Source organism: Cebus imitator, unplaced genomic scaffold (genome assembly GCF_001604975.1).
Source record: "Cebus imitator isolate Cc_AM_T3 unplaced genomic scaffold, Cebus_imitator-1.0 Scaffold177, whole genome shotgun sequence".
Lineage (NCBI taxonomy): Eukaryota > Metazoa > Chordata > Mammalia > Primates > Cebidae > Cebus > Cebus imitator.
The window spans coordinates 2,059,832-2,087,080 of NW_016107492.1; the positions used below are offsets into that span (position 1 = coordinate 2,059,832).

Sequence of the window (27,249 nt, forward strand, 5' to 3'; positions counted from 1 at the left end):
GGATATTGATGATCCTGACCTTGTGTAGGCCTAGGCTAATATGTGTATTTGTGTGTTCATTTTTAATAAAAACTTTAAAAAAAAATCTTTCTAATTTAAAAAAGCTCACAGAATAAGGATATAACAAAAAACTATTTTTGTGCAATTCCACAATGTGTGTTTTAAGCTAAGTGGTACTATAAAAAAGTCAAAAAGGTTTTAAAAATTTTAAAGTTTAAAAAGTAAAAAAGTTACAGTAAGCTAAGGTCAGTTTATTATTAAAAGAAAAATATTTTGCATAAATTTGGTGTAGCCTAAGTACGCAGTGTTTATAAAGTCTACAATAGTGGACAGTAACGTCTCAGGCTTTCATGCTCACTCACCACTCACTCTGACTCACCTAAATCAACTTCCAGTCCTACAAGCTCCATGCAGGTTAAGTGCCCAAAACAGGTGTATGGTTTTCATCTTTTATATCATATTTTTACCTACTTTTCCTATGTTTAGATATACAAACACTTACAATTGTGTTATAGTTGCCTACAGTATTCAGCACAGTAACATGCTATGCAGGTTTGTAGCCTAAGAGCAATAGGCTATAGCATACAGCATAGGTGTATACTACTTATATAATTGTACCTACACAATCTAGGTTTATGTAAATATACTCTCTGATGTTCACACAACAAGAAAATCACCTAACAATGCATTTCTCAGAACGTGTCCTCATTGTTAAGCAATACATGACTGTATATACACATATTTATACAAACAAACATACATATGTATACACACACAGGTATACATATATGCACATATTAGCTACAGTCTGCATTTTTTGTATCACTTAGCTCTTTGCTACTGATATATATATATATATATATATATATATATATATATATATGTTTTGGTTCTTACCTGGTTATAATGGGATCTGCAGCATGATTTGGGCCCCATCGCCCCAAAAGCCCCCGGCCAACCAGTCCAGTCCGTCCCGCAGGATTTCTGGGAAAACAAAAAAGCATAAAATCAATGTGTCCATCTTTTTAACCTGATTTGATAAAACCCAAAGGAAGGGGATACAAGCAGTAAGACAGAACTAGTATGTCCTCAAAAATGCAATAGTACTATCACATATCTGGTGCTGAAATCATGTATTTCATTACATTGCTATTTAAATTTTCTTTTGTGCATGTGCTAAGCTTTAAACTTGGTCCAGAAAGTAGTTCTCATACCCAAAGTGGTTCTTCAATGTAATGATTTGTTTCAGTTTTCACCTATCCACCTAAATTCAAACTAGAACCTTACTGGATTCTTTTGGAAAACCCACGTCTCTCTTCACTTTCTCATCATTCTCATTTCCCACTCTACTATGCTACAACCCTTTCCATTAAAGTTGTTTCTGTTGCATTAAGTACATTTTTCCTCAATTTTTGATTTTTATTATCAATAATATATATTTTATACCATATAACAGGTATTAGTGTTACTATTTCATAGATTTCAAGTATACTAAAATACAATTTTATAAAAATGCCAACTATATATCCTGATGTCACAACCCAGTGTTAAAAATTTGTGAGATAAACCTAGCAAGACTCATGCCTGTGTCATTTTGTTTCAGTAAATATTCTTTAATTGTTCAACTTTCATTATGTACTACTAAAATGCTCTAACATGTAATTCTACTTAATGATTCCGTATCTTTGGCCCTCCTATTCTATGAAAGTAAATAAACAACGTGCCAAAATTTCCTTTTTTGTCATCTCTTTTAATTCTTTCTTCCCAGTGACTGTTATTAAAATTGAATGAATTTTTATATTGTTTTTGTACTAGACTCAAAATATTTCAGCATGACATGCGAACAGCAACAGAAAGAAAAGACAAGACACCTGCCCCACTGACAATAATTCTTTTCTAATTCACAGAAGGAGGGGTAGAGTGGCCGGCAACCATATTATATTCCATGTAACCACACATCCCTGAACACAAGTGATCAAAGTCAACACTAAGAGACAGAACGTTAGTTTTTGTAGATGACCAAGACTGGAACTAGTAAACAAGAAACTGGAATGGACACATAGACTATGTTATAGCCTGAAAAGCACTGTGGTTATTTGCAAAGAGAGAGTCAACAATATAGAGGAAAGCATAGATGAGGCAGAGAGAGAGTCGTGATGGATTTTGTATTCCGTCTTTTCTAAAGTTAGCTGCATTTTTGTTTCGAGCTCCTTGAGACACTCCTATAGCCTTCAAATAAATTTTACTTTTGCTCAGGCAAGCTAAAGTTAGTTTCTATTAGTCAAAGAGACTTGATTAAAGGAACAATCTATCTTGGATTTCCATCTATATATCTTATCTATATTTTCATATATTTTATCTTTTTATAATTGTATTCATAAAAGGACCTAAGGAGTAAGTCAAATGCAAGGGGAATTTGACTCAAAAAGACTCATTAACCTAGGAAGGGGAATAAGTTAGACCAAAGAAAGAACTTAGCAAAACTGAAGGACCAGGGTGCCATGAGAGGAGTACTACCATTTCTTTGTCTTAGAGGAACCAAGAACACAAAGTGCAACATTTTTGTAAGGTGATGACCATGATTTCAAATCTGTGCTTCTTTGATTTATTTGGTACATGCTAATTTTTATATTTCTTTCTAACTTTTTAATATGGTTTGGCTCTGTGTCCCCACCCAAATCTCATCTCAAATTGCAATTCTCATAAATTGAGGGCAGAATCTGGTGGGAGGTGATTGGATCGTGGGGGTGGTTTCCCCATGCTGTTCTTGCGACAGCAAGTGAGTTCTCATGAGATCTGACGGGTTTTTTTGTTTTTTGAGATGGAGTCTCGCTCTGTTGCCCTGGAGTGCAATGGCACAATCTTGGCTCACTGCAACCTCTGCATTCCGGGTTCAAGTGATTCTCCTGCCTCAGCCTCCCGAGTAGCTAAAATTACAGGCGCCCACCACCATACCCAGCTAATTTTTGTATTTTTAGTAGAGACGGGGTTACGCCATGTTGACCAGGCTGGCCTTGAACTTCTGACCTCAGGTGATCCACCCACCTCAGCCTCCAAAAGTGATGGGATTATAGGTGTAAGCCACCGAGCCCAGCCAATCTGATGGTTTTATAAGGGGCTCTGCCCCCTTAACTTGTTTACTCTGTCATCTGCTGCCATGCAAGACGTACCTTTGCTTCTCTCTCGCCTCCGCCATGATCGTAAGTATCCTGAGGCCTCTCCAGCCATGCAAAACTGTAAGTCAGTTAAACCTTTTTCCCTCATAAATTGCCCAGTCTTGGGTATGCCTTAACAGCAGTGTAAGAACAGACTAATACATTTTTATAATGTCTTCTTAAGAAAAATGGATAATTTTTGAATTGTACAGAAAAATCATTTTTTAAAAAGTGTAGAAAGACCCTTGATGTTAAATTATTGGGTTATCTTTATTTTTACTCTTACATGTTTGGATAAATTCTTTCTTTAAGATACTATACCATTTAATAAATATCTGCTGAACAATTTTAAATCCTTTCTGTTAATGTATTCATTAATTATTTCTATTTTCAAGAAAGAATTACAAAAAGATGCATTCAAATGCTGCCTCTGCCATTTACTAGCTGTATACAAATTGCTTATACTCTTATCTGTAAAATGGAATTAAAAATATCCACCAACAGGGTTATTGTGCACATTTAATTACATTATATATATAAATAAATCTGTACAACATCTGGCACATACAAGGATTTGATAAACATGAACTATCTTTTCTACTTTTTGGTGACTCGTTATTGTAAGACTCTTTATTACCAGTACCTACCTCGGTCTTCCATTTTCAATCTCATACAGGCCATTCTGGCTCTTTCTCTCAACATGTCCATCCTTTTCGTTAAACTTGGGAGAAAAATTACTTTCACTGTAATGAGAATACCAATGTAAAATAAGAAATAATTCAAAACTACCAACAGCTTAATAATGCAAATCAATCTGTTATCCATAGGTATTCCTAAAACAATTAATTTCTAAGGGTTAGTTTTTTTATTTCTTTTTTTTCCCTGCAAATCCATCTTATTCCTTCAAAACAATTTTTTTTTTTTTGAGACGGAGTCTCACTCTGTTGCCAGGTTGGAGTGCAGTGGCACAATCTCAGCTCACTGCAACCTCCGCCTTCCGGGTTCAAGTGATTCTCCTGCCTCAGCCTCCCAAGTAGCTGGGACTACAGGCATGCACCACCATGCCCAGCTAATTTTTGTATCTGTAGTACAGACAGAGTTTCACCATGTTGGCCAGGATGGTCTCAATCTCTTGACCTCGTGATCAGCCCGCCTCAGCCTCCCAAGTCCTGGGATTACAGGCACGAGCCACCATGCCCAGCCCCTTCAAAACTATTTTTAAGGAAAAAGAAAGTTTTAACCAAAACACCATACATTGCAAACACATATATTATTATTAAACTTATTAACCCCTCTGAGAGGGACTACTAGCAGAAGCACTGGAGCTCCTACCACATGCTACAAAAAGGTCTATCAGCAAGAAGGAATTGTTTGTGGGCACATTATGAAAACTATTCCAAAAATAAGATTGCAAGATAAGATTACTTCTGATGATGTTTCTACTATTTCAAAATAATTTAAATTTCTTCAAATGCACACTGATTAATATTTTTATCAGAGTAAACCCATGAGGCAGTGAATGTGCCCCACAGACTGCATAATAAATACAATGTAAATTAAAAACAGACATACTATTCTGGAAATGTTCTAGATCTTGATCTGGGTGTTGGTTACAGAGCTATATAAATGTAAAATTTTACTGAGGTGCACATCTTCACATGTAAGAAATGTGCACTTTACTACATTTATATCATGCCATAGCAAAAAAAATTTTATTTTTTATTTATATATTTTATTTCTTTTTTCTTTCTTTCTTTTGAGATAAGAGTCTCTCTCATTCTGTAGCCCAGGCTGGAGTGCAATTACACGATCTCAGCTCACTGCAACCTTCACCACCCAGGATCAAGCGAATCTCCTGCCTTAGTCTGCCGAGTAGCTGGGATTATAGGCACATGCCCCATACGCAGCTACTTTTTTATATTTTTGGTAGATACAGGGTTTCACCATGTTGGCCAGGATGGTCTCAAACTCCTGACTGCAAGTGATCTGCCTGCCTCGGCCTCCCAAAGTGCTGAGATTACAGCTGTGAGCCACTGTGCCCGGCACAACAAAAAAAAATTTTTAACAGATATAACTAAACTACTTTCCTTACCACTATAAAATCGCTGCCATAATTGCACTGACAGTGAATAAAGAGTTATGAAGCACTAAATAGTTCATGGCAGTTCTGACACAGGTTTCACTTTTTTCTTGCTTTAATTCCAGTGAGTGAGCAAAGAAATATCTGTGGTCTGTTGGGGAATAATGTCCAGTTTGAACGATCCATACATTTTCTTAAGACTTCTAAGCAATCTGCCACCTAACATGCAAATAAAAAGAATTAAATGATTAAAAAACCATAAAATTGTAAAACCAGAGATGCAATGCCTTTGGGATTCTAGAGATTTACCCCTTAAAAAAAAAAATCACCACGCATGCTGGCTCATGCCCGTAATCCCAGCACTTTGGGAGGCCAAGGCAGAAGGATAACTTGAACTCAGGAGTTCAAGACTAGACTGGCCAATACATGAGATTTCATCTCTGCTAAAAACTTAAAAGTTAGCCAGGCATGGTGGCACATGTCTGTAGTCCCAGTTGCTTGGGAGGCTGAAGTGGGAGTATCACTTGAGCCCAGGAGATGAAGGCTGCATTGAGTTATGATCACACCACTGCCTCCACCCTGGGTTACAGAGTAAGACATTATCTCAAAAAAAGAAAAAAAGAAAAGAAAGGAACATAAGGGGTGAGAAAAATGGGGAGACATTGGTCAAAGGGTACAAAGTTTCAGTTATGCAAAATGAGTACATTCTAGAGATCTAATGTACAGTGTGGTGACTACAGTTAATAATGCTGTCTTGTCCAGCCTGGACAATACAGTGAGACCCCATCTCTACTTAAAAAATAAAATAAAATCAGCCAAGCATGGTGGAACATGCCCATAGTCCTAGCTACTCAGGTGGCTGAGGCAGGAGAATCACCTGAGTTCAAGAGTTTAAGGTTAGAGCAAGCTATGATCACACCACTGTACTCCAGCCTGGGTGACAGAGAGAGTACCAGTCTCAAAATTAATAATGATACAGTACTGGATTCTTGAAACTTGCTTACAGTAGATCTCAAATGTTCTTACTATACACACAAAAAAGGTAACCATGTAAGGTATAATTTTAATTGGTCTAATTGCAATAATCATTTCACAATGTATTCATACGTATATCAATACTAAATTATATGCCTTAAATATATATAATTGTTATTTGACAATCATACAACAATAAAGCTAGACAAATAAACATAAACATAAAATGTTAATTCGGCACTTCTATGAATTTAGTGAGAGCCGCTTCTCTCTCATTCTCCCCCCCTCCCCTTTATCCATCCCTTTTCTATTTTTTCACACTGGTTTATCAACATCCTGTTCTTAGTAACCTGGAAAATGTTCTGAAAAATATTTTCACAAGTCTAGCTATGTTGGAAAATAATCACAAAGGATGTTCTACTGATAACCCAAACAGATCACATGAAAACAAATACCATCAGCTGTTACTTCAAAACAAATATAATAGCACCAGCTGATATTTCATAACACATAGCTGATGCTATTTGTTATGCTATTTCAAATCAAAACAGATTTAACTATTTGGAAGTATCTTCATAAAACCCCCAAAAGGGCAGGGTGCAGTGGCTCATGTCTATAATCCCAACACTTTGGGAGGCCGAGGAGAGGGGATCATGAGGTCAAGAGAGCAAGACCATCCTGACCAACATGGTGAAACCCCATCTCTACTAAAAATACAAAAAGAGTCATCTGGGTGTGGTGGCGCCCACTTGTAGTCCCGGCCACTCAGGAGGCTGAGGCAGGAGAATCGTTTGAACCCAGGAGGCAGAGGTTGCATGCAGTGAGCTGAGATTGCACCACTGCACTCCAGCCTAGTGACAGAGCAAGACTCCGTCTCAAAAAAACAAAGAAACAAACAACAACAACAAAAATAAACAATTATGAGCTGTTTATCTTTGGCGAGAATTCAAGCAAATGTGGAAACTGAATTATAACACAGTTAAGCATAGATTAAAATTACTTTCAGATATAAAACCATTACCTTCTCTAAAAGTCTTATTCCCAGTTAATGCTGTCTTATTTGCTCACCTGATTTGAGGATCTGCCCACTTAGGTCCAGCCAAGACAGAGACTGCAGTGTATTCCACCGGGTTATAGTCTTGCCACTCAACAACCCAGCCCACTTTCTCATTAGGAACCCGGCTTCGTTCAACTTTTGAACCTGGGTAAGGAGACGTCCGAGCCTTGTTGTGGGAATTCTCTTGGGAACCATTAGAACCAGACATGATGTTGGTATTAAGATGAAACCAACAAGATGAAAATGAGTTTCTGAGGGAGAAAAAGAAAAAACATTTTACATACATACCAAAAATATATTAATTAAAGAACCTAGGCCGGGCACGGTGGCTTACTTCTATAATCCCAGCACTTTGGGAGGCTGCGGCAGGTGGATTACCTGAGGTTAGGAGTTCAAGACCAGCCTGACCAATATGGGGAAACCCCATCTCTAAAAAAAAAAAAAAAAATACAAAATTAGCCAGGCATGGTGGCATATGCCTGTAATCCCAGCTACTTGGGAGGCTCAAGCAGGGTAATTGTTTGAACCCGGGAAGGAAGAGGTTGCAGTGGGTCGAGATTGCACCACTGCATTCCAATCTAGACAACAAGAGTGAAAACTCCATCTCAGAAAAAAAAAAAAAAAATGAATTCAAAGACCCAAAAACATGCTTTCCAATCTCAAAAATCTTTAAGAATCAGAAAATTCAAATATAATGCATGTTAGTCTAAAGGTCCAACATTTAAGAGAGACTATTTTCAAATATAAATTTTTTTAACATATAGCTAAATCTTATTAGTTGGAACCCACTCACTGAATTTATTTTAGGCAAGGAAAAAGGGACACAAGCTTACATGTCTGTTATCTGTTGTGGAAGAGGAAGTTTGTTATGAAAATTCAAACCATTAAAAACAAATATAAGCCGGGCACGGTGGCTCACACCTGTAATCCCAGCACTTTGGGAGGCCAACGCAGGCAGATCACTTGAGGTCAGGAGTTTGAGACCAGCTTGCCAAAAATGGTGAAACCCCGCCTCTACTAAAAAATGCAAAAATTAGCCAGGTGTGGTGGTGTGCATCTGTAATTCCAGCTACTGAGGAGGCTGGGGCAGAAGAACTGCTTGAACCCAGGAGGCGAAGGTTACAGTGAGCTGAGATTATGCTACTGCACTCCAGCACTCCAGCCTTGGCGACAGAGAGAGAGAGAGAGACTCCATCTCAAAAAAATAAAAAAGTGTAAAAGAAAACTGTTTAAGTCTATGTGAAGGAATACATTTTTTAAAAATCACCTATAGTCTAACATACATGTAAAACGTATGGCAAATATGGTGCAAAGGAAATATGGGAAAATAGAAATTAACAATCAAAAAATTCCTACACTGAATATGAACTAATGTAATATTACTTAAAGGTAGACTGTGGTAAATACACAAATTGTAAACTTTAGAGCAAAATTTAAATAAAATATACAGGCATGAAATAATTGGATAGCATATGCAAAAGAAGACCACCAACCTTCAACCTAACCACACAGCATATACAAACATTTTTCATATCTCATCTTGCCCAAAGTTAAATGGCTGCTCATTATTGTTAAAATAAAAATATAAATTCTTGATGACCTTAAACTAGGACATCTAAAGGAGAGTCTGAGAATGTGGTAAGATTATGATAGTTCCTTTCTCTTGCTCTCACAGTACCAGTCAATTTGCTCTTCTTAAGACAAATGATTGCAAATATCCACTTGACAAGGTTGTGGAATAAGTTAACAGCATTTACCTCCTAATCTCATAGAGTGAGAAGTACACAACAATCATTTCTGAGGTATTTCTGCCAAAAATATATGACACGAATCTGGACATTAGAAAACATAGGACAGACCCTGGTTAAGAGACATCTTACAGAATAAAGGTCTGGGGCCGGGCACGGTGGCTCACATCTGTAATCCCAGCACTTTGGGAGGCCGAGGCAGGCAGATCACCTGAGGTCGGGAGTTCAATACCAGCCTGACCAACATGGAGAAACCTCATCTCTACTAAAAAGACGGGGTTTTACTATGCCTGTAATCCCAGCTACTCAGGAGGCTGAGGCAGGAGAAATGCTTGAATCTAGGACGTGGAGGTTGCCGTGAGCCGAGATCATGCCATTGCAGTCCAGCCTGGGCAACAAGAGCAAAACTCCAACTCAAAAACAAAAAAAAAAGAATAAAGATCTGTACTCTATAAATTGTAAGGTTATGAAAGAGAGAGAAAGGTGCAGGATCTCTTCCAGACAGATGAAGACTAAAAAGACATGACAATTAGAAGTAAACAATGATCCTGGATGGGCTCATGAACCATAAAGGAAAACATAAACATTGCAGGATAGGTAGTAAAGTTTGAATGGGGTTGTATAAATAATTTTAAAAGGTGACTTTTTAAGAAAAAAAAAAGTATCTATTTACTCCCAACAAAGAAAAACCCAGGACTAGAGGGTTTTACTGGTAAATTCTACCAAACATTTAAAGAAGAATCAACACCAATATTCCTTCAATTCTTCCAAAAACCTGAAGAGGAAGTAAACACTTCCAAACTCACTCTGTGAGGACAGCATTATCCTGATACTAAAGCTCAACGAAGACACTATAAGAAAACTACAAACAAGTACCCCTGATTAATACTGATGTAAAAATCCCCAACAAAGTACTAACAAACAGAATTCAACAGTACATTAAAAGGATTATATACCATGACCAAGGGACACATTCCGGGAATGCAATGATGGTTCCACATAACGAAAATCAATCAACATAATGTTCCACATTAACAAATTTTTTTTTAAATCCTCTTGATTGATGCAGAAAAATTATCTAACAAAATTCAACACCTTTTCATAATTTAAAAACATTCAACAAACTAGGAACAGAAGGAAATTCTCAATATAATAAAGGCCATATATGAAAAGCCCACAGTTAATTGTGTGAAGGTGAAAGACTGAAAATTTTTCCTCTAAGATCAGGAACAAGACGAGGATGTTCACTTTCACCACCTTTATTCAACATAATACTGGAAGTTCTAGCCAGAGCAATTAGGAAAGTACATAAAGGAAAAGACATCCAAATTGGAAAAAAAGAAGTAAAACTGTCTCTACAAGTTAAGCATCCCTAATCCAAAAATCCAAAATCAGAAATTTTTTCAGTGCTGATATGATGCCCCAGATAGAAAACTCCACACCTGACCTCATGGGTCACAACCAATACTGTTTCAGACACAAGTTTAAAATAGTGTATAAAATTATCTTCAGGCTACCTGTATAAAGTATATATGAAACATAAATGAATTTTGTGTTTAGACTTAGGTCCCATCTCCAAGATATCTTATCATGTGTATGTGAATACTCCAAAACCTGAAATCCAAAACACTCTGGTTCTAAAGAACACTCAACCTGTATTTACAAGTCATATGATATTTTATGTAGAAAACCCAAAATAACTCATGAAAAAACTGTTAGAATAAATGAATTCAACAAAGTTGCAGGATACGAAATCAACACACAAAAATGGTTACATTAAAAAACAGTAACAGACTGGGCATGGTGGCTCATGCCTGTAATCCTGGCACTTTGGAAGACAGAGGCAAGCAGCTGAGCTCAGCAGCTCAAGACCAGTCCGGCCAACATGGAGAAACCCCATCTCTACTAAAAATACAAAAATTAGCCAGGCATGGTAGTGCACACCTGTAATCCCAACTACTTGAAAAGCTGAGGTGGGAGAATCGCTTGAACCCAGGAGGCAGAGGTTGCAGTGAGCCGAGATAGAGACTCCATCTCAAAAAAAACAAAACAAAACACTAACAATTAACAATCCAAAAGGAATATTAAGAAAACAATCCTACTTACGCTAGCATCGAAAAGAATAAAATACTTAGGAATAAACTTAAGAAAGAAAAACTCTTAGACACTGAACACTGCAAAATATTGCTAAACAAAATTAAAGACACCAGTAAATAAAGAAACATGCTGTGTTCATTGACTAGAAGAAAATATTGTTAAGGTGTCAATACTACTCAAAGTTATCTACAGATTCAATGCAATCTCTTCCAAAATCCCAATGATGTTTTTTCCAGAAACAGAAAACTCTACCTTAAAATTTATATGGAATCTCAAGGAACCCCAAATAGCCAAGACAATCTTGAAACGGAAACTTACTACACAGCTATAGTAATCACAACACTGAGATACTGGCATAAAGACAGACAGACATATAGACTAGTGGGATAGAAGTAGAGCCCAGAAATAAATCCTCACAATAATTTTTGTCAAAGGTACCAAGACCATTTCAAGAGGGAAAGGGCAGTCTTTTCAACAAATGGTGCTGGGAAAATTGGATATTCACATGCAAAAGTAGTAAGAAGTTTGACCCTTACCTTACACCATATAAAAACATTAACTAAAAATGGATCAAGGACCTAAACATAAGACCTAAAATGATCAAAATCTTAGAGGAACACATGCTGACAAAACTTCATGACACTGGATTTGGCAATGATTTTTTCTGGATATGACACCAAAAGTACAAGCAACAAGAGAAAAAATTGATAAGTTGGCCTACATCAAGATGAAAAACTTTTGTGTATCAAAAGACACAGACAAGAGTGAGAAAGCAACCCATGACGTAGGAGAAGATACTTGGGAATCACATGTCTGATAAGGGATTGGTTTCATCCAGAATATAGAAAGAACTCCTACAACACAACAACAATAAAACAACCCAATTAAAAAATGGGCAAAGGACTTCAACAGACATTTCTCCAAAGAAGATATACAAATGGCCAATAGGCACATGAAAAGATGCTTAATAGCACTAATTATTAGACAAATGCAAGTCAAAACCACAATGAGGTACTTGCCTCAGACCCATCAGAATGACCACTATAAAAAAAAAATACAGAAAATAAGTATTGGCAAGGATGTGGAGAAATTTACTTGCTAATAAAAATAGTGACATCAAACAATTTGTATTTTCATAAGGTATTGCTGAAAAAAAATTCAGTAAAGTGCTATAATATGGTACCATTTTTATAAAGCAATTACATGAAAAATAAATAAGTACATACATTTCAGTGCATGTATATAATGCATTTGTGTTTGCTATTGAAGCCATAACAAATCACTACAAATTCAGTGACTTAAGACAATACAAATTGTCTCACAGTTTTTTAGGTTAGAAGTCCAACAGGGGTCTCACTGGGCTGAAGACAATGTATCAGCAGGGCTGCATTCCTTTCTGGAGGCTCAAGAGAAAAATCCATTCCCCTTCCTTTCCTAGCTTCTAGAGGGAATCCCATTCCCATCTGCATTCCGTGGCTCATGGCCCCCTTCCATCATCTTCAAAGCCAGCAACATAGAATCTCTCTCTGACCATTTAATAGTAGTCATATCTCTGTCTGATCACAGCCAGGTCATTTTTTAAGCACTCTCATTTAAATCAGGAGCACCTTCCAGGATGCTCTCCCCATCTCAGTCTTTAGCCTTAATCACATCTGCATTCTCTTTTGCTATGTAAGGCAACATATACACAGGTTCCAGGAATTAGGATGTGGACATACTTGGGGGGGTCATTATTCTGCTTACCACAAATCTCTATACTATTATATAAGCATACATAGAAGGATCCACATAATCAGGTTCTTAACATGGGCTAGGAAATAAGGTGCTGATGTGAATAGAAGTAAAAGCAAACAGGAAGAGGGAAAAGAAAAGAAGAACAAAAAGGAAAGGAAAGGGGAAAGGGAGAAGAGGAGAGGGGAAAAAGGAGAAGAGAGAAGAAAAAGGGGATAATGAGGGGGAAAGAGGAAGGAGAATGGCAAAGATGGGGAGGAGAGAAGAAGAGAGAAAAGGAGAAAAGGAAAGGGAGTTGCAAGAAAGGATAAGAAAAAAAGAACAAGAAGGAAAAACAAATTTTTTAAAAGGATAAGAAAAACAGAAGAAAAAGAAACAAGGAAAAAAAGAGAAGGAAAAAAGACTACCCAAAAACACCAAATAATGTGAGGTACAACTGATCAAATTTATGTAATTAGGGCAAATTACATAATTATATGTATACAAAAAGAAACTTCTCATTGGGGCATGGTGGCTCATGTCTGTAATCCCAACACTTTGGGATGACTGCTTGAAGCCAGGAGTTCAAGACCAGCCCAGATGAGATAGGGAGACCCTTATCTCTACAAAAAATTTTAAAAGTTGGACAGGCATGGTGGCATGTGCCTGTAGTTGCCACTACTCAGGAAGCTGAGGTGGGAGGATCACCTGAGTCCAGGAGGTCAAGGCTACAATGAACCATGATCATGGTCATGCCACTGTACTCCAGCCTGGGCAACACAGTGAGATCCTGACTCATTAAAAAAATAAGAAACTTTTTCTTTTTTTTAAATTTCTTAACCTGACTCAGAACTGCCTACTACACTTCCTCCTGGTCCTTCTTTAGTGTATACAGTATACATATGTACCTACCATTAGGTATCATACCCAAGTTTCACTGCTGTAAAGGCAGTGAATTTTATGTGTACGATTCTATAAGGGTCGATACATGTCATTATACATTTGTCCAAACCATAAAATACAAGACCAAGAGTAAACCCTGATATAAACTACAGGACTTCGGGTGATGTTGCAATGTAGGTTTAATTCTAAAAATCCTATGGCTCTGCGGGCATTTTGACAATGAGGGAGACTACACATGGGTGCAGGTAGGAGATACACAGGAAATCTCTATCTTTAACTCAACTTTGGTGTGAACTTAAAAATTGCTCTAAAAAATGACTATTTTTAAAAGTCTTCTGTGCTACCCCAATTCATCCCTCCCTCCCCATCTCCAACCCCTGATCTTTTTACTGTCTCCACAGCTCTGCCTTCAAGAATGCCATATAGTTGGAATCATACAGCTTTTTAAATAATATGTATTTAAGCTTCCTCCTCCATGTCTTTTCGTGGATTGATAGCTCATTTCTTCTTATCACTAAATAATATCCCATTGTCTGGATGTACCACAGTTTACTCATCCATTCACCTATTGCAGAACATCCTGGTTGCTTCCAAGTTTTAGCAGTTATGAATAAAACTGCTAAAAACATCTGTGTGCAGGTACAAGAATATTTGTAATATACACATATACAGCCTAGACCTCTGTACTGTATTACTGAACAAGTACAAGAAATATTTGGCCTAGCAAATGAGAACTAAGTAGCTGACAAAAGTTCATTTACAAGACAAAAAACAATTAAGACTGGCAAACTTTTAAAAATGCAATACTGAAATGATGCTTTGAAATAAAGAAAACCTGCAACAATCATATTGTCATAATCAAAGATAAATGTATACAGGGATTATTATGTGCAAGACACTGTTCTAAGCACTATAATACATTAACTCACGTGATCATCACAACTGAGTTCAGGTACTATTATCTTTTTTCTTTTAACCTTTTTTTTGAAAAGCAGGGCCTCACTCTGTTACCCAGGCTATACATTGGTACAATCATGGCTCACTGCAACCTCCACCTCCCAGGCTCACACAATCCTCCTGCCTCAGCATCTCGAGTAGCTGGGACTAGACGCATGTGCTACCACACCTGGATAGCTTTTGTTTTTGTTTTTTTCATTTAGTTTTTTGCTTTTTTGGTGAGGGAGTGGTTTGGCAAATCAGGTAGGCTCAGAGATTCCCAATTTTTTTATTTTTTGTAGAGAGGGGGGGTTCTCACTATATGCTGCCCAGGCTGGTCTCGAACTCCTGGGCTCAAGCGATCTTCCTGCTTTGGACTTCCAAAGTGCTGAGATTACAGGTGTGAGCCTCCACACCAGGCCATATTATCCTTTTTTTTTTTTTTTTTTTTTAAAGAAATAAGAACATTAATGCCCAGAAAGTTTAGAACTCCAGGCTCTTAACGCTATGCTTTACTATCTCTATTTTATTTTTAGTTCATTCGTATGTTTTATGTATTCACAGGAATAAAACAATATTCTATGTACATGTCACCAATAGATCCTTCTGTTAAATTTGTACATTGTGCTATGTAAAAGCATTCACAACATATTTGTAATATGCTACCTTTCTTCTAAAAATGTACATTTAAGGACTGGGAGCAATGTCTCACTATAATCCGTCAAGGCAGGAGGATCACTTGAGCCCAACAGTTTGAGAACAGTCTGGGCAACACAGGGAGACCCATCTCTACAAAAAAAAAAAAAATTTTTTTTTTAATTAGCCAGGCATGGGAGTGTGCACCAGGAGTCCCAGATACTCAATCTGGGGCAATCGTTTCAGCCCAGGATGTTGAGACTGCAGTGAGTCATGATCACACCACTAAACTCCAGCCTAGGTGGCAGATCAAGAAAAAAAGAAAATGAACATTTGAAACCTTCTAGCAATCACAAAAACTACTGCAAAACTGTCACTTTCTGGGTTTTTCCAAATTATCAAAGACTGGTAAAAAAAAAAAAATTTTAAGAGACATCTCAGCCGGGCACGGGGTGGCTCACACCTGTAATCCCCAGCACTATGGGAGGCCCAAGAGGACAGATCTCCTGAGGTCAGGAGTTTCACCTGACCGGGTGGATCACCAGGTCAGGAGTTCAAGACTAGCCTGACCAAGATGGTGAAATGCCTTCTCTACTAAAAATACAAAAATTAGCCGGGCATGGTAGTATGCGCCTGTAGTCCCAGCTACTTGGGAGGCTGAGGCAGGAGAACTGTTTAAACCCGGGTGAGCCTGGGAGGCGGAGGTTGCAGTGAGCCGAGATTGCGCCACTGCACTCCAGCCTGGGCGACATAGACTCCATCTCAAAACAAAATTTAAAAATAAAAAAAGATTAAAGAGCACCAGCAGAAACTTAGGCTTAATAATTTTACAGTTGACACTGAGAAAATGTTAAACAGCTTTATTCAGCGGAGAAGCTGTTCCACCCCTGCCGTAAAGCATGAAGCAAAAGGGAGGTTCCCAGCCTATCTACGTGGTACCTGCTCACATGCCCTCAACTGAAACCTTCCTATGTAGGCGACCTGGTAGGAAGAGCCAAAGTCAATGATCAACCCGTGTACAGAAAACAAGGCCTATTACTCACATTAGTCAAAATATAAACAGATAATCAGTGCCCATCAGATGTTTGAGAAAAAGCAACAGAAGGAAACAGGAGCAAAATGACACAGAACAATTGACCAACAGTAAATAAATTAAGGAAATAGATCATTTTTTTCTAATTACCATCTTTGTAGATTCAAAATACTTTTTATATCTATAAAATAAGAAGGAAAAGACTGCTGCACCTAGGACCTTGTGTTTACAAACTTAAAAGAATAAAAACTAGAGACGGGGTGAACAGGAGGCAGTGTGAAACACCATAAATCCCTAAATTTATGCACAGTAGACAAATTTAAAAAGAGGTAGATAAAAAGTACAATAAATATATTATCTACCCTAGAAAGGGGGCAGGGGGAATAGTGATTTTACTTTTCACTTTACATCATTTTCAAGCTGTTTTAACTATGTACATGCATTAATTCTAATAATAATGTTTTAAGTATCAACCATTAAAAAAATGGCACGGGGCAACACCACGCCAAGCAAGTGCTATTTCAGCTCTCTGGTAATACTAATTTACGGAACATGGCAAATTTCAAAATCAGAGGTCAAGAAGGGTCCCTGCCACTCGCTTTCCTCAAAAGGCAGATAACACATTTTAGAGCCTTTTTGAAAACTTGCATATGGCTATAAAAATCCAGGACGCAAAGCAAAGCCTAAAGAATTCGCCGGAAAAACGCTGGTTCCCACCCCCAACTCAAGGTCTAGGGCAAATGAGCCGGCAGTGGAATACCTGAAGGCCGGGATGCCGCGGCAGCCCGAGGACCTGACAGCCACAGAGGCCAAGGCCACAGAGAGAGACACCGCGGCTAAAGCCTTTCCCAGGACGCGTCCGGCCATCAGCGCCCCGAGGGCGGCTTCAAGTAGCTAGGTCGCTCTTAGTTAGGGCCTCCGCCTTCTCCCCACCCCACAGCTCCAAGTCCCGACCCCGGGTATTTGGTGGGCACTAGGACCGGGTTGCCGTTGGGTTCGCGAACGGGAGTAGCTGTGTCTATCTACAAACTACAGACCAAGAGCCCTCCCACGATAAGAGTCCCCCGCTTTCCCCAGTGGCTCGAGAAAAATCCAGACCAGCACGTGATGCCGATGCCCCCAGTGCCAGCTGCCGGGGGAACAGCTACCAGGGGTCTCGCAACTTTCTCGCTGCGTAATGGCGCTTTACGGCCGCAAAGCAAAGCAAAGGTCGTGTGTTGCCAGCTTCGTAGCTCCTTTCTTTTCCGACTTCCCAGTCTGCGCAAGCGTACTTCGGGCGGAAGGGAATCACTCAGAAAAGTGAAACACTCAGGGGATTGGAAGGGGAGTAAATGGGAAAGAAGCAAAAGGGTTTGAGACAGACTTGTTGATCTGGGTTGGGTTTTTTGCTTTTTTGTTTTTTCTTTTGTTTTGTTTTTTGAGACAGAGTCTGGTTCTGTCGCCCAGGCTGGAGTACAGGGGCACGATCTCATCTCGCCTCAGCCTCAACCTCCTGGGCGCAAGCGATTCTTCTGTCTCAGCCTCCCAAGTAGCTGGGACTACAGGCACACCCCACCATACCTGGCTAATTTTTGTATGTTTTGTAGAGACGGGTTTTTGCCATGTTGCCCAGGTTGGTCTCCAGTTCTCACGCTAAAACAATCCAACCGCCTTGGTATCCCACAGTGCTGAGATTACAGGCGGGAGCCTCCGCGCCTGAACCTGCCCTGGTTTTTTTAGGCAATAAGTTGTTGCAGAACCACGCTTCTTAGCCATATTTCGCATAATACTTGGTTAAGAGAATGAAACCGCCTTTGCAAAATTATGACTGATTTGAGAGACCGAGGCGAGATCACTTGAGGTCAGGAGTTCGAGACCAGTCTGGCCAACGTGGTGAAACCCCGTCTCTACTAAAACTACAAAAATTAGCCGGACAAGTTGGCGCGCGCCTGTAATCCCAGCTGCTCGGGAGGCTGAGGCAGGAGAGTCACCTGAACCCAGGAGGCAAAGGTTGCAGTGAGCCGAGATCGCACCAGGGCAACAAGAGCGAAACTCCGTCTCAAAAAAACAACTCCGGTCTCCCGCAGAGTCGGCTCTGTGTGAATTACTCTTTGTCTATTGCAATTCCCGAGTCTTGAGTCAGCCCAGTCTAGGCAGCTGGCGAGGTGAACTCCTTGGGCCTTTACAGGAAGAGGAGATACCCCAAAGACTCTGCCCATGTATCTTGAAGCGTTCCTTGGTTTGTTTTTGTTTTTGTCTTACTGACCAAGTTGTCTTCTGCAATTGCTGGATTTCATTCACAAGGCTTTGCCAGGACCAGGTGTGGCCCTTGGAAATTTGCGGACGAGAAAAGCTATGAAAATAGGCACACAACTGGAAGAGGAACAGAGGGCAACACCCTTGATAATGGATAATAAACTCGAGAGGCAAAAATTAGCCCAACTGACAAAGTTGGAAACCAAATTCTCCAAAGCAGCTTGCAATCAGGCTTACCTCATTTATATGTATTAGCTTATTGATGGGGCAAATATTTGACTTTTACTTACATGATGGTGTGGTTCCAATCCACTGACATTATGAAACTTTGACCAACTTAAAAGCCAGATTAATCAAATTTTAACAACCGTTATTCTGAAGACTGCAGAACTCTTGACAGATATTGATTGTTCAGAGCTTTACACTGTCAACTTAGTTGTGCCTCAGAGGCTAAGGCATTTACTTTAGCCAAAATGAGGACAGCTGCCCAGAAGACCCAGACCCAAGTAATGAATGTGAGCTCCTGTCCATCTTTGTTACAATCAGGTTTTTAAAGGCCAAAAGGGGACAGGGAATTGACTGATACAAAGTTGTAAAGAATTACTGGTTTGTAGAAATGGCACTGATTAGTGATTGGCTATACATTAAGCTACAGAGTGTGAGTTACCGTGTCCAGTGTGCCATTATTAGGTTAACTTGTAGCTACTTGTGGCTATAGCAAGCAGTTTAAAGAGGTGAATACATAAAGTGGATAGTAGGATGCAATTGCTGTCTCTTTTTTTTTTTTTTTTTTTTGAGAAGGGGTCTCACTGTCACCAGGCTGGAGTGCAGTGGTGTGATCTCGGCTTACTGCAACCTTCGACTCCCTGGTTCAAGTGAATTCTCCTGCCTCAGCCTCCCAAGTAGCTGAGATTTCAGGCATGCACCACCACGACCAGCTAATTTTTGTATTTTTAGTAGAGACCGAATTTCACTACATTGGCCAGGATGGTCTCAAACTCCTGACCTCAAGTGATCCACCCACCTCGACCTCCCAGAGTCTGGGATTACAGGCGTGAGTCACCGCGCCCAGCCTGATATCTCATTTTAATGTCTCTCTGGGCCTAAGAATTTAAAAGGACTGACCTTCCTCATGTAAAAGTTCTTTTCTCAGCACTAAGAGACCTGATCGTACTCTAGCATAGCTTCCAGTAGCTTAAGGCCTTGTCCCTAGGCTGACCCCAGACCAGGTTAAAATGCTTCCCTGAAATCAAAACTCAAAGACTGAAGAATTTACTGTTTGTTCAAGCCAAAAGTTGGTGATAGGTAGATAGGTCCCTGAACCCCTTCTTAGAGCAGTTACTTTAGAAATCTTGCTTTCTCTACCCTTCGGGATATAAGTCTACCACCCAACACAGTTTCCTCAAAGACTTGGGTGCCATCTCTTTGAAATGCAAATATTCAGGGAGGTAACTCACCCTAGCTCCTAGTCCCTGTAGGAGGCGGATACCTTGCTTTAGCTTGCCCACCGCTGCCTCCAATCATACAGATAGGAGAACTTTGTTTCTCTTCTGGATGAGAGCCAGTTAACAAACCCAAATAGACTAGTCAGAGCAATCAACAACCCTCCCATTCCCACCCTCGGCCAAAACTTAAGATCCTTCTGTACCTTTCCCTTAGCATACCTCAGCCTTTTGTTTCAGGGAAGTGTGGAGTTAGTTCATATTATACTCTCTTCCCTATTGGACTAGCATTATTGAATAAAGTCTGTCCTTACTGCTTTAACTAGTGTCCAGCTTTGTTTATTTTGACCGCTCTCTCAGGTTGAGAAGTACTATTACTGAAATGTGTATTTTAAAGATAAATATCTGTACTTGCCTGGACAGATAAACTTTGCTCTCAATGTTGTTCATCACTGTTTAAACCGGAAATATATCAGATCGGCTGAGTTTATCAAGTTCAAAGTTCAGCTTGTCCAAAGTCTGCTGACAAATTAGTCACTATCGAGGACAAGAGAAAAGCAGTGTGTCACAAAGCCACCAGTCAAAGAAAGGGAGCAACAGAAAGTAGTTCTCACAGGAAGCTCCTCAGACCCTAGTCTTGTAACTCCCCATTCTTTAAGGGGAGTGAACTTAGTTTAATGGACCACACAACTATGCAAACAAAACCAGTTCCATGGCAGTGAAACCAAACCGCAATTGGCTAGGACAGCGTGATCTCCTGGGTTCCTCCCCTCAGGGATACGGTGTAGTGACTGCATGTTCTGCAACCTGCTCTTGGGTAGAAACAAAACATCAAATTACCCACATCCTAAATTAGTTAAACAGATGTCATCAGAATTTAAGTAAGCAGAAGTAGGGGCTTTTTCTTTCTTTCTTTCTTTCTTTCTTTTTTAATTTATAAAGCATATACTAACTTCAAGGGCATCTTACAGTAGTTGGTGAGACAGAACAAAGACACTGAGAAACGAGTATTTTTAAATAGGAAAGTGACTTATGTGATTATTGGAATTGATGGGTATGCTAAAAGTACGAGTAATTCAGGATCCCAACTATTTCCCTGATATAGTGTGGATATTTGTTTCCCCAACTCTGATGTTGAAATGTAATCCCCAGTGTTGGAGGTGGGGCTGGTGGGAGATGTTGGGGTCTTCAGGGTGGATCCCTCGTGGCTTGGTGCTATCCTTGTGACAGTGAGTGAGCTCACTCAAGTTCTCGTTGTTTAAAGATGTGTGACTTCAGCCAGGCGCAGTGGCTCATGCCTGTAATCCAGCACTTTGGGAGGCTGAGGCAGGTGGATCTCCTAAGTCAGGAGTTCGGGACCAGCCTGACAAATATGGTGAAATCCTGTATCTACTAAAAATACAAAAAAAAAATTAGCCGGGCATGGTGGTGAGTGCCTATAATCCCAGCTACTTGGGAGGTTGAGGCAGGAGAATCGCTCAAACCTGGGAGGCAGAAGCTGCAGTGAGCCAAGATCATGCCACTTTACTCCAGCCTGGGCAGCAGAGCAAGACTTTGTCTTAAAAAAAAAAAAAAAGTATGACACCTCCCCACCTCTTTCTTGCTCTCACTCTCAAGAATGTGTCAGCTCCAGCTTTGCCTTCCACCATGGTTATAAGCTTTCTCAGGCCTCACCAAGAGCCAAGCAGATGTCCAGCACCGTGTTTCCTGTACAGCCTGCAGAACTGTGAGCCAATTACATCTCTCTTCTTTATAAATTACCCTTCTCAAGTATTTCTTTTTGGCAATGCAAGAATGGCCTAACACATTCTCTTTTGTTTTGTTTTTGTTTTTGTTTTCCCACTCATTTAGTTATTGTAAAAAAACGTTCTCCGAAAAGGAATTTGAAGGAAAGAGACTTCATCCCAGTGAACAGTTTGCAAATCAGGGAAACACGGCCTTTGGTGTAAAACAAAAGTGTGCTCCAGAGGACAGAGGGAGGGTTTGGATTTTATAACAAAAGTTGCTACCCAGATTATTAATTAGGTCTGTTTACACAAATGAGGGATTCTAGCTTAGTTCTGATTGGTTGACACAGCTGAGATCTAATTGGTCAGTTTGGGTGATCTCTGTAAATCCCCAAGTTCAATAGAGGTGTGAGTTTTCAGTGAACTCAGAGTATGTGTGTGACCTCTAGTAAGCAAATGACCACTTGGCTCTGTTTAAAATTTGTTAGCCACATGGGATCCATCTTAAAGGATTGCCTCTTTCAGGTTTGCATTTATTTACATTGCATCATAATGACAAATAATACTATTTACCAAGCACACCACCCCAGGTGCTGGGAATACTGTTGTGAACAAGATGAACAAGGTCCTACTCTCATGAAGCTTACTTTATAGGAGGGGGAAATAAACATTAATAATAAACTAGGAATTAAGTAAACCAATAAACTAGGAATTCCATATTAAGAAAAGTGCTGTGAAGGAAATAGAAAACTACTGTGGGACAGAATAGTTGAGGGAGAAGTGGCTACTTTAGATTGCAGGGGAAGAATGTCTTTTCTGATGAGGTCACATTTGTGCAGAGACCTAAGGACATGAAGCTGCCAGTTATTGAAAAAGCTGGGAAAAAAGCATTCAAGGCAGTAAGGACTGTACATTGATAAAAGATCTGAGGTAGGAAAGAAGTAAAAAGAGTAATCAAGGAGGCTGCACGAAGTGGTTCACGCCTCTAATCCCAGCACTTTGGGAGGCTGAGGGGGGTGGACATCTGAGGTCAGGAGTTCAAGACCAGCCTGACCAACAGGTGAAACCCCATCTCTAGTAATACAAAAATTAGCCAGGCGTGGTGGTGGCCACCTGTAATCCCAGCTACTCGGGAGGCTGAGGCAGGAGAATCACTTGAACCTGGGATGCGGAGGTAGCAGTGAGCCAAGATCGCACCATTGCACTCCAGCCTGAGCTCCAGAAAGAGACTCCATCTCAAAAAAAAAAAAAAAAAAAAAAAAAAAAAAAAAAAAAAAAAAAAAAAAAAAAAAAAAAAAAAAAAAAAAAAAAAAAAAAAAGAAGAATCAAGGAACAGAAAGCCAATAAACTAAAGCATAGTAAGCTAGGGGCATAATAATTTGTACTAAGGCCAGTATGGTGGACACTACTGGCTGCTTCCCAATACCCATTCATTCTTTCTTCCACATTATGTGTAGAAATATGCCTAGTTTTAACCTTTGCCTCCCTAATTCTCCCTGCAGCTAAAGGGGCTACATGGCTCTTTCTGGTCAATGAGATGAAAGTGGAAGTCTACTGTGTGGGTCTTCTGGAAACGGTATTGTTTTCCTGAAGAAAAGGAATTAGCTTATTTCATAAGCACGATTTACCCTTTGCCATTTTGCCTCCTTCCTTTATTCCAGCTGAAAGGAGGATATAATTCATAGATAAGGAGGAGCTATCCTGAGACCAATAATGACAAAAGCCACACAGTATGGATGGTGGAGTAAGGTGCAAGAAGGAGACTGTCTTTTATGACTTCCTCAAGTAGATGCACTGACCCTGGACAGCTGGCTTCTGGACTAATGAAGAAAATAAATCCTATCATTATAACTGGGTTAATTTTATGTAAAAATCCTGCCTCAAGAGTTAAACATCTAAGGCCTTATGGCCCATTCTGAGAAATTTGGATCTTATCCCAAGTGCAATGAGAAGCCATTAAAACTCCACCGAACTTTGTTGTTCACAACATAGAGAAATAGATGTTATAAAAATTGAAACTGGATGAACAGCAGCATTGAAATGGGCATTGTGTGGGATCATCAGAGTACCAGATTTTTAATACTTGCTTTTTTTTTTTTTTTGAGACAGTGTCTCTCTCTGTTGCCAAGGCTGGAGTGCAGTGGTGCGATCTCAGCCCTACCTCCTAGGTTCAAGCAATTCTCCTGCCTCAGCCTCCTAAAGTAGCTGGGATTACAGGTGCATGCCACCACACCTGGCTAATTTTTGTATTTTTAGTAGAGACGGGGTTTCACCATGTTGGCCACGCTGGTCTCAAACTCCTGACCTCAAGTGATCTGCCCAACTCAGCCTCCCAAAGTGCTGGGATTATAGGCATGAGCCACCACACCCGACCAATACTTGGTTCTACTACTGTCATCTCCCTCTTCTTTCCCATAATTCACTGGGTCAGAAGTAGCCTCCTTCCCTCTCTTTCCTTATGGAAAATTTTTTTTTTTTCATATCTTCTGTTTTTTCAGTTTGAGAAACCCTTCACAATCACCATTCCTGCTTCTTGATAAGTTAGTGCATGCAGAAGGATTTTTTTAAAACCCCTTCTCACTTGTCAAAGCCTGGCTTTCAAGATTAATACTGCGCTGGAGACTCAAAAATCCCATTTGACAGTTGCTTCTTTGTTCCAATTCATATCTGTTATTCCCCCTAAAACACTGAAACCATTATTTCATTGGATGAAGTGCCTCAGGGCAATAAGATACTCAAATATAAAAACATCTAAAAATATTTCAAAATTATGCTCATGGTGTTTTTTTAATTTTGACTATGTAGTTTGGGCACGTTGTTTAACTTCTCTATTTCATCGCCTGTACAATGAGGAGTACATGGTAATCAACACCACAGAGCTATGAGAATTAAAGATCAGTTTTATAAAATGTCAAACAAAAAAATGTTATTTTTTTCAAGCATTTACAATATGATACCTACAATTTGCTATATATTTTACACATATTACCACGTTTAGAGCTGACAGTTACCCCAGGAGGGCTGGTGTGATTGTCTCTACTTTAGAGATGAGGATTCAGACTCAAAAAGGTTAAATAACTTGCCCAACTTCACACAACCTATCTGATAATTTCTAGAGTCAGGTGTATTCGTTTTCTATGGCTGCTATAACAAATTACCACAAATTAGTAGTTGAAAATAACAGAAATTTATTCTCTCACAGTGCTGGAGACTGGAAGTCCAAAATCAATTTTCTTGTGCCAAAATGAAAGTGGCAGCTGGACCATGCTCATGCTGGAGGCTCCAGTGGAGAACGCATTCTTTGCCTCTTTGAGCTTCTGATGGCTGCTAACATTCCATGGCTTGTGGCCACATCAGTCCAATCTCTGCTTCTGTGGTTACACTGCCTTCCCCTTTCCTATTTTAATCAAATTTCCCTCTCCCTCTCTTTTTATTCTTTTATTTATTTATTTATTTATTTATTTAGAGACGGAGTCTTTCTCTGTCACCCAAGCTGGAGTACAGTGCTGTGATCTTGGCTCACTGCAACCACCACCTCCCAGGTTCAAGCAATTCCCCTGCCTCAGCCTCCAGAGTAGCTGGAATTACAGGCATGTGCCACCACGCTCAGCTTATTTTTAGTATAGACAGGATTTCACCATGTTGGACAGGCTGTTCTTGAACTTTTGACCTCAGGTGATCACTCTGCCTCAGCCTCCCAAAGTGATGGGATTACAAGTATGAGCCACCACATCCAGCCTCTCCCTCTCAGGACACTTGCAATTTCACTTAGTGTCCGCCAGGATAATCTTACCATCTCAAAATTCTTAACTATATCTGCAAAGACCCTTTTTTCATGTTAGGTAACATGTATGGGTTCCAAGGATTAAGACCTGATATCTTTTGAGGTCATTATTCAGTTTGCTACATACATATTAAAATGTAGGTCTGTATGACTCTAAGCTTAAATTTCAACCATGCATTTGTTCACTTGATATTTATTAAATTCCTGATACATACAAGCACTGTGGCAGGTACTATCGCTACAATGGCGAGCAAAACCAATCACCACTGGTTGCTTTGGGCTGCACTTAGCTTAAAAGTTCGCTGGGGAGATAGATATTGGTAAAAATAATCATGAAAATGAATGTCAAATTGCAACTATGATACATGTTATGATAGGAGGTACATGGTGCTCTAGGAATTTATGATAGGCGAATTTGGTCAAGTCTGGGAAAGCTCCACATATTAAGAAATACTTGAGATGAGATCTGAAGGAAGAATGGGGGTCACTAAACATAAAACTAAAACAAAGAACAAGCAAAAATCCTTATGCAGTCCTGCTAGCACAAGGTCTGACACATAGAAGTGCTCAGAAAATCAGGTTCCCTCTTTCTACTCTCCTGTCTTCCTTAAATAATCTACTAGTGCAGCTGTAGTCTTCTTCTGACAGACATAGAACTACTGCTATGGGCTCTAGAGAACTACACAGGCTTCCCTAAGAGTCTTCCCAACTCATGCTCCATGCTCTAGTCCATGTAACATCTGTCTTCGCAGGTAATAGTTCATCAGTGTAAATTTTGAGAAATCTTTAATATACCTTGCTCTGTCAAGGCAGGAACCAAAAAATTAAATAGTTTGTACAAATAGTAAGCATTTTGTCAATGTACCCAGTGTTCCAAAATGGAATTGAGACACTGTCAAGACATTTGAAAACCCCAACAAACCATCCATTAACAAAACATTTATTTTTTTTAAAAAAAGAGCTTGTTAATTCTATCTCAGATTGTTTATTAGGCAAAGGAAAGTTGTTCAAAGACAGTTGTTGCAAATGTTACTGTGTGTTACACGAAAGAAATTTCAGAAAATGTGCTTTTGCAGTTGGAAGTATTTTTCAAAGCTTTCATCCACTATTTTTGTTTTTGTTTGTTTGTTTGTTTTTTGAGATGGGGTCTCCTCTGTCATCCAGGCTGGAATGCAGTGGCACGATCTCAGCTCACTGCAATCTCTGTCTCCTGGATTTAGGTGATTCTTTCTCCTGCCTCAGCCTCCCAAGTAGCTGGGATTACAGGTGCAGGCCACCACTCTTGGTTAATTTTTGTGTTTTTAGTAGAGATGGGGTTTCACCATGTTGATCAGGCTGGTCTCAAATGCCTGACCTCCTGATCTGTCCACCTCAGCCTCCCAAAGCACTGGGATTGCCGGCAGGAGCTATCCAGCCTGGCCAGTTTTTGTTTTTGTTTTTTAAGCCAGTCAAATTTAGCTGGGTGTGAGACAGGGTTGTATACCAACTTTAGTGACACTAATGTTAATAAGTTCTGATAACCCACTACCATCGGACCAGCCTAACTGACATTTGCTATGAAAGGGAAATAAAGTTATCTGATTTAACCACTAGTTGAAAATCAAAATATGAAATAGTTCCCATGTTTGTTTGTTTTTTGTTTGTATTTTGATCTTATTTAATGTTATTTCTTAACTGTCTCAGGTATTTCTTTTTTCTTCTTCTTTTTTTTTTTTTTTTTTTTTTTTTTTT

General features: G+C 39.4%; 1 protein-coding gene across 3 annotated transcripts in view; it reads right to left on the reverse strand.

The window, feature by feature from the left end:
* NUDT9 (nudix hydrolase 9) overlaps window positions 1-17,530 on the reverse strand; it is a 34,083-nt gene extending 16,553 nt beyond the window's left edge. Inside the window, exons 1-4 of one of the 3 annotated variants that reach the window (XM_017545126.2) lie at window positions 17,091-17,530; window positions 7,279-7,518; window positions 3,803-3,898; window positions 898-984 (exon numbers count right to left, since the gene is read on the reverse strand). In XM_017545126.2, coding sequence (XP_017400615.1) covers window positions 898-984; window positions 3,803-3,898; window positions 7,279-7,518; window positions 17,091-17,197 — 530 coding nt within the window. In that variant the 5' untranslated portion in view covers window positions 17,198-17,530. Of the gene's footprint in view, window positions 1-897; window positions 985-3,802; window positions 3,899-7,278; window positions 7,519-7,645; window positions 7,683-17,090 lie in introns of those variants that run through there. The other 2 variants (XM_017545127.2, XM_037744500.1) reach the window with 2 other exon arrangements.
* Window positions 17,531-27,249: the final 9,719 nt, after the last annotated feature.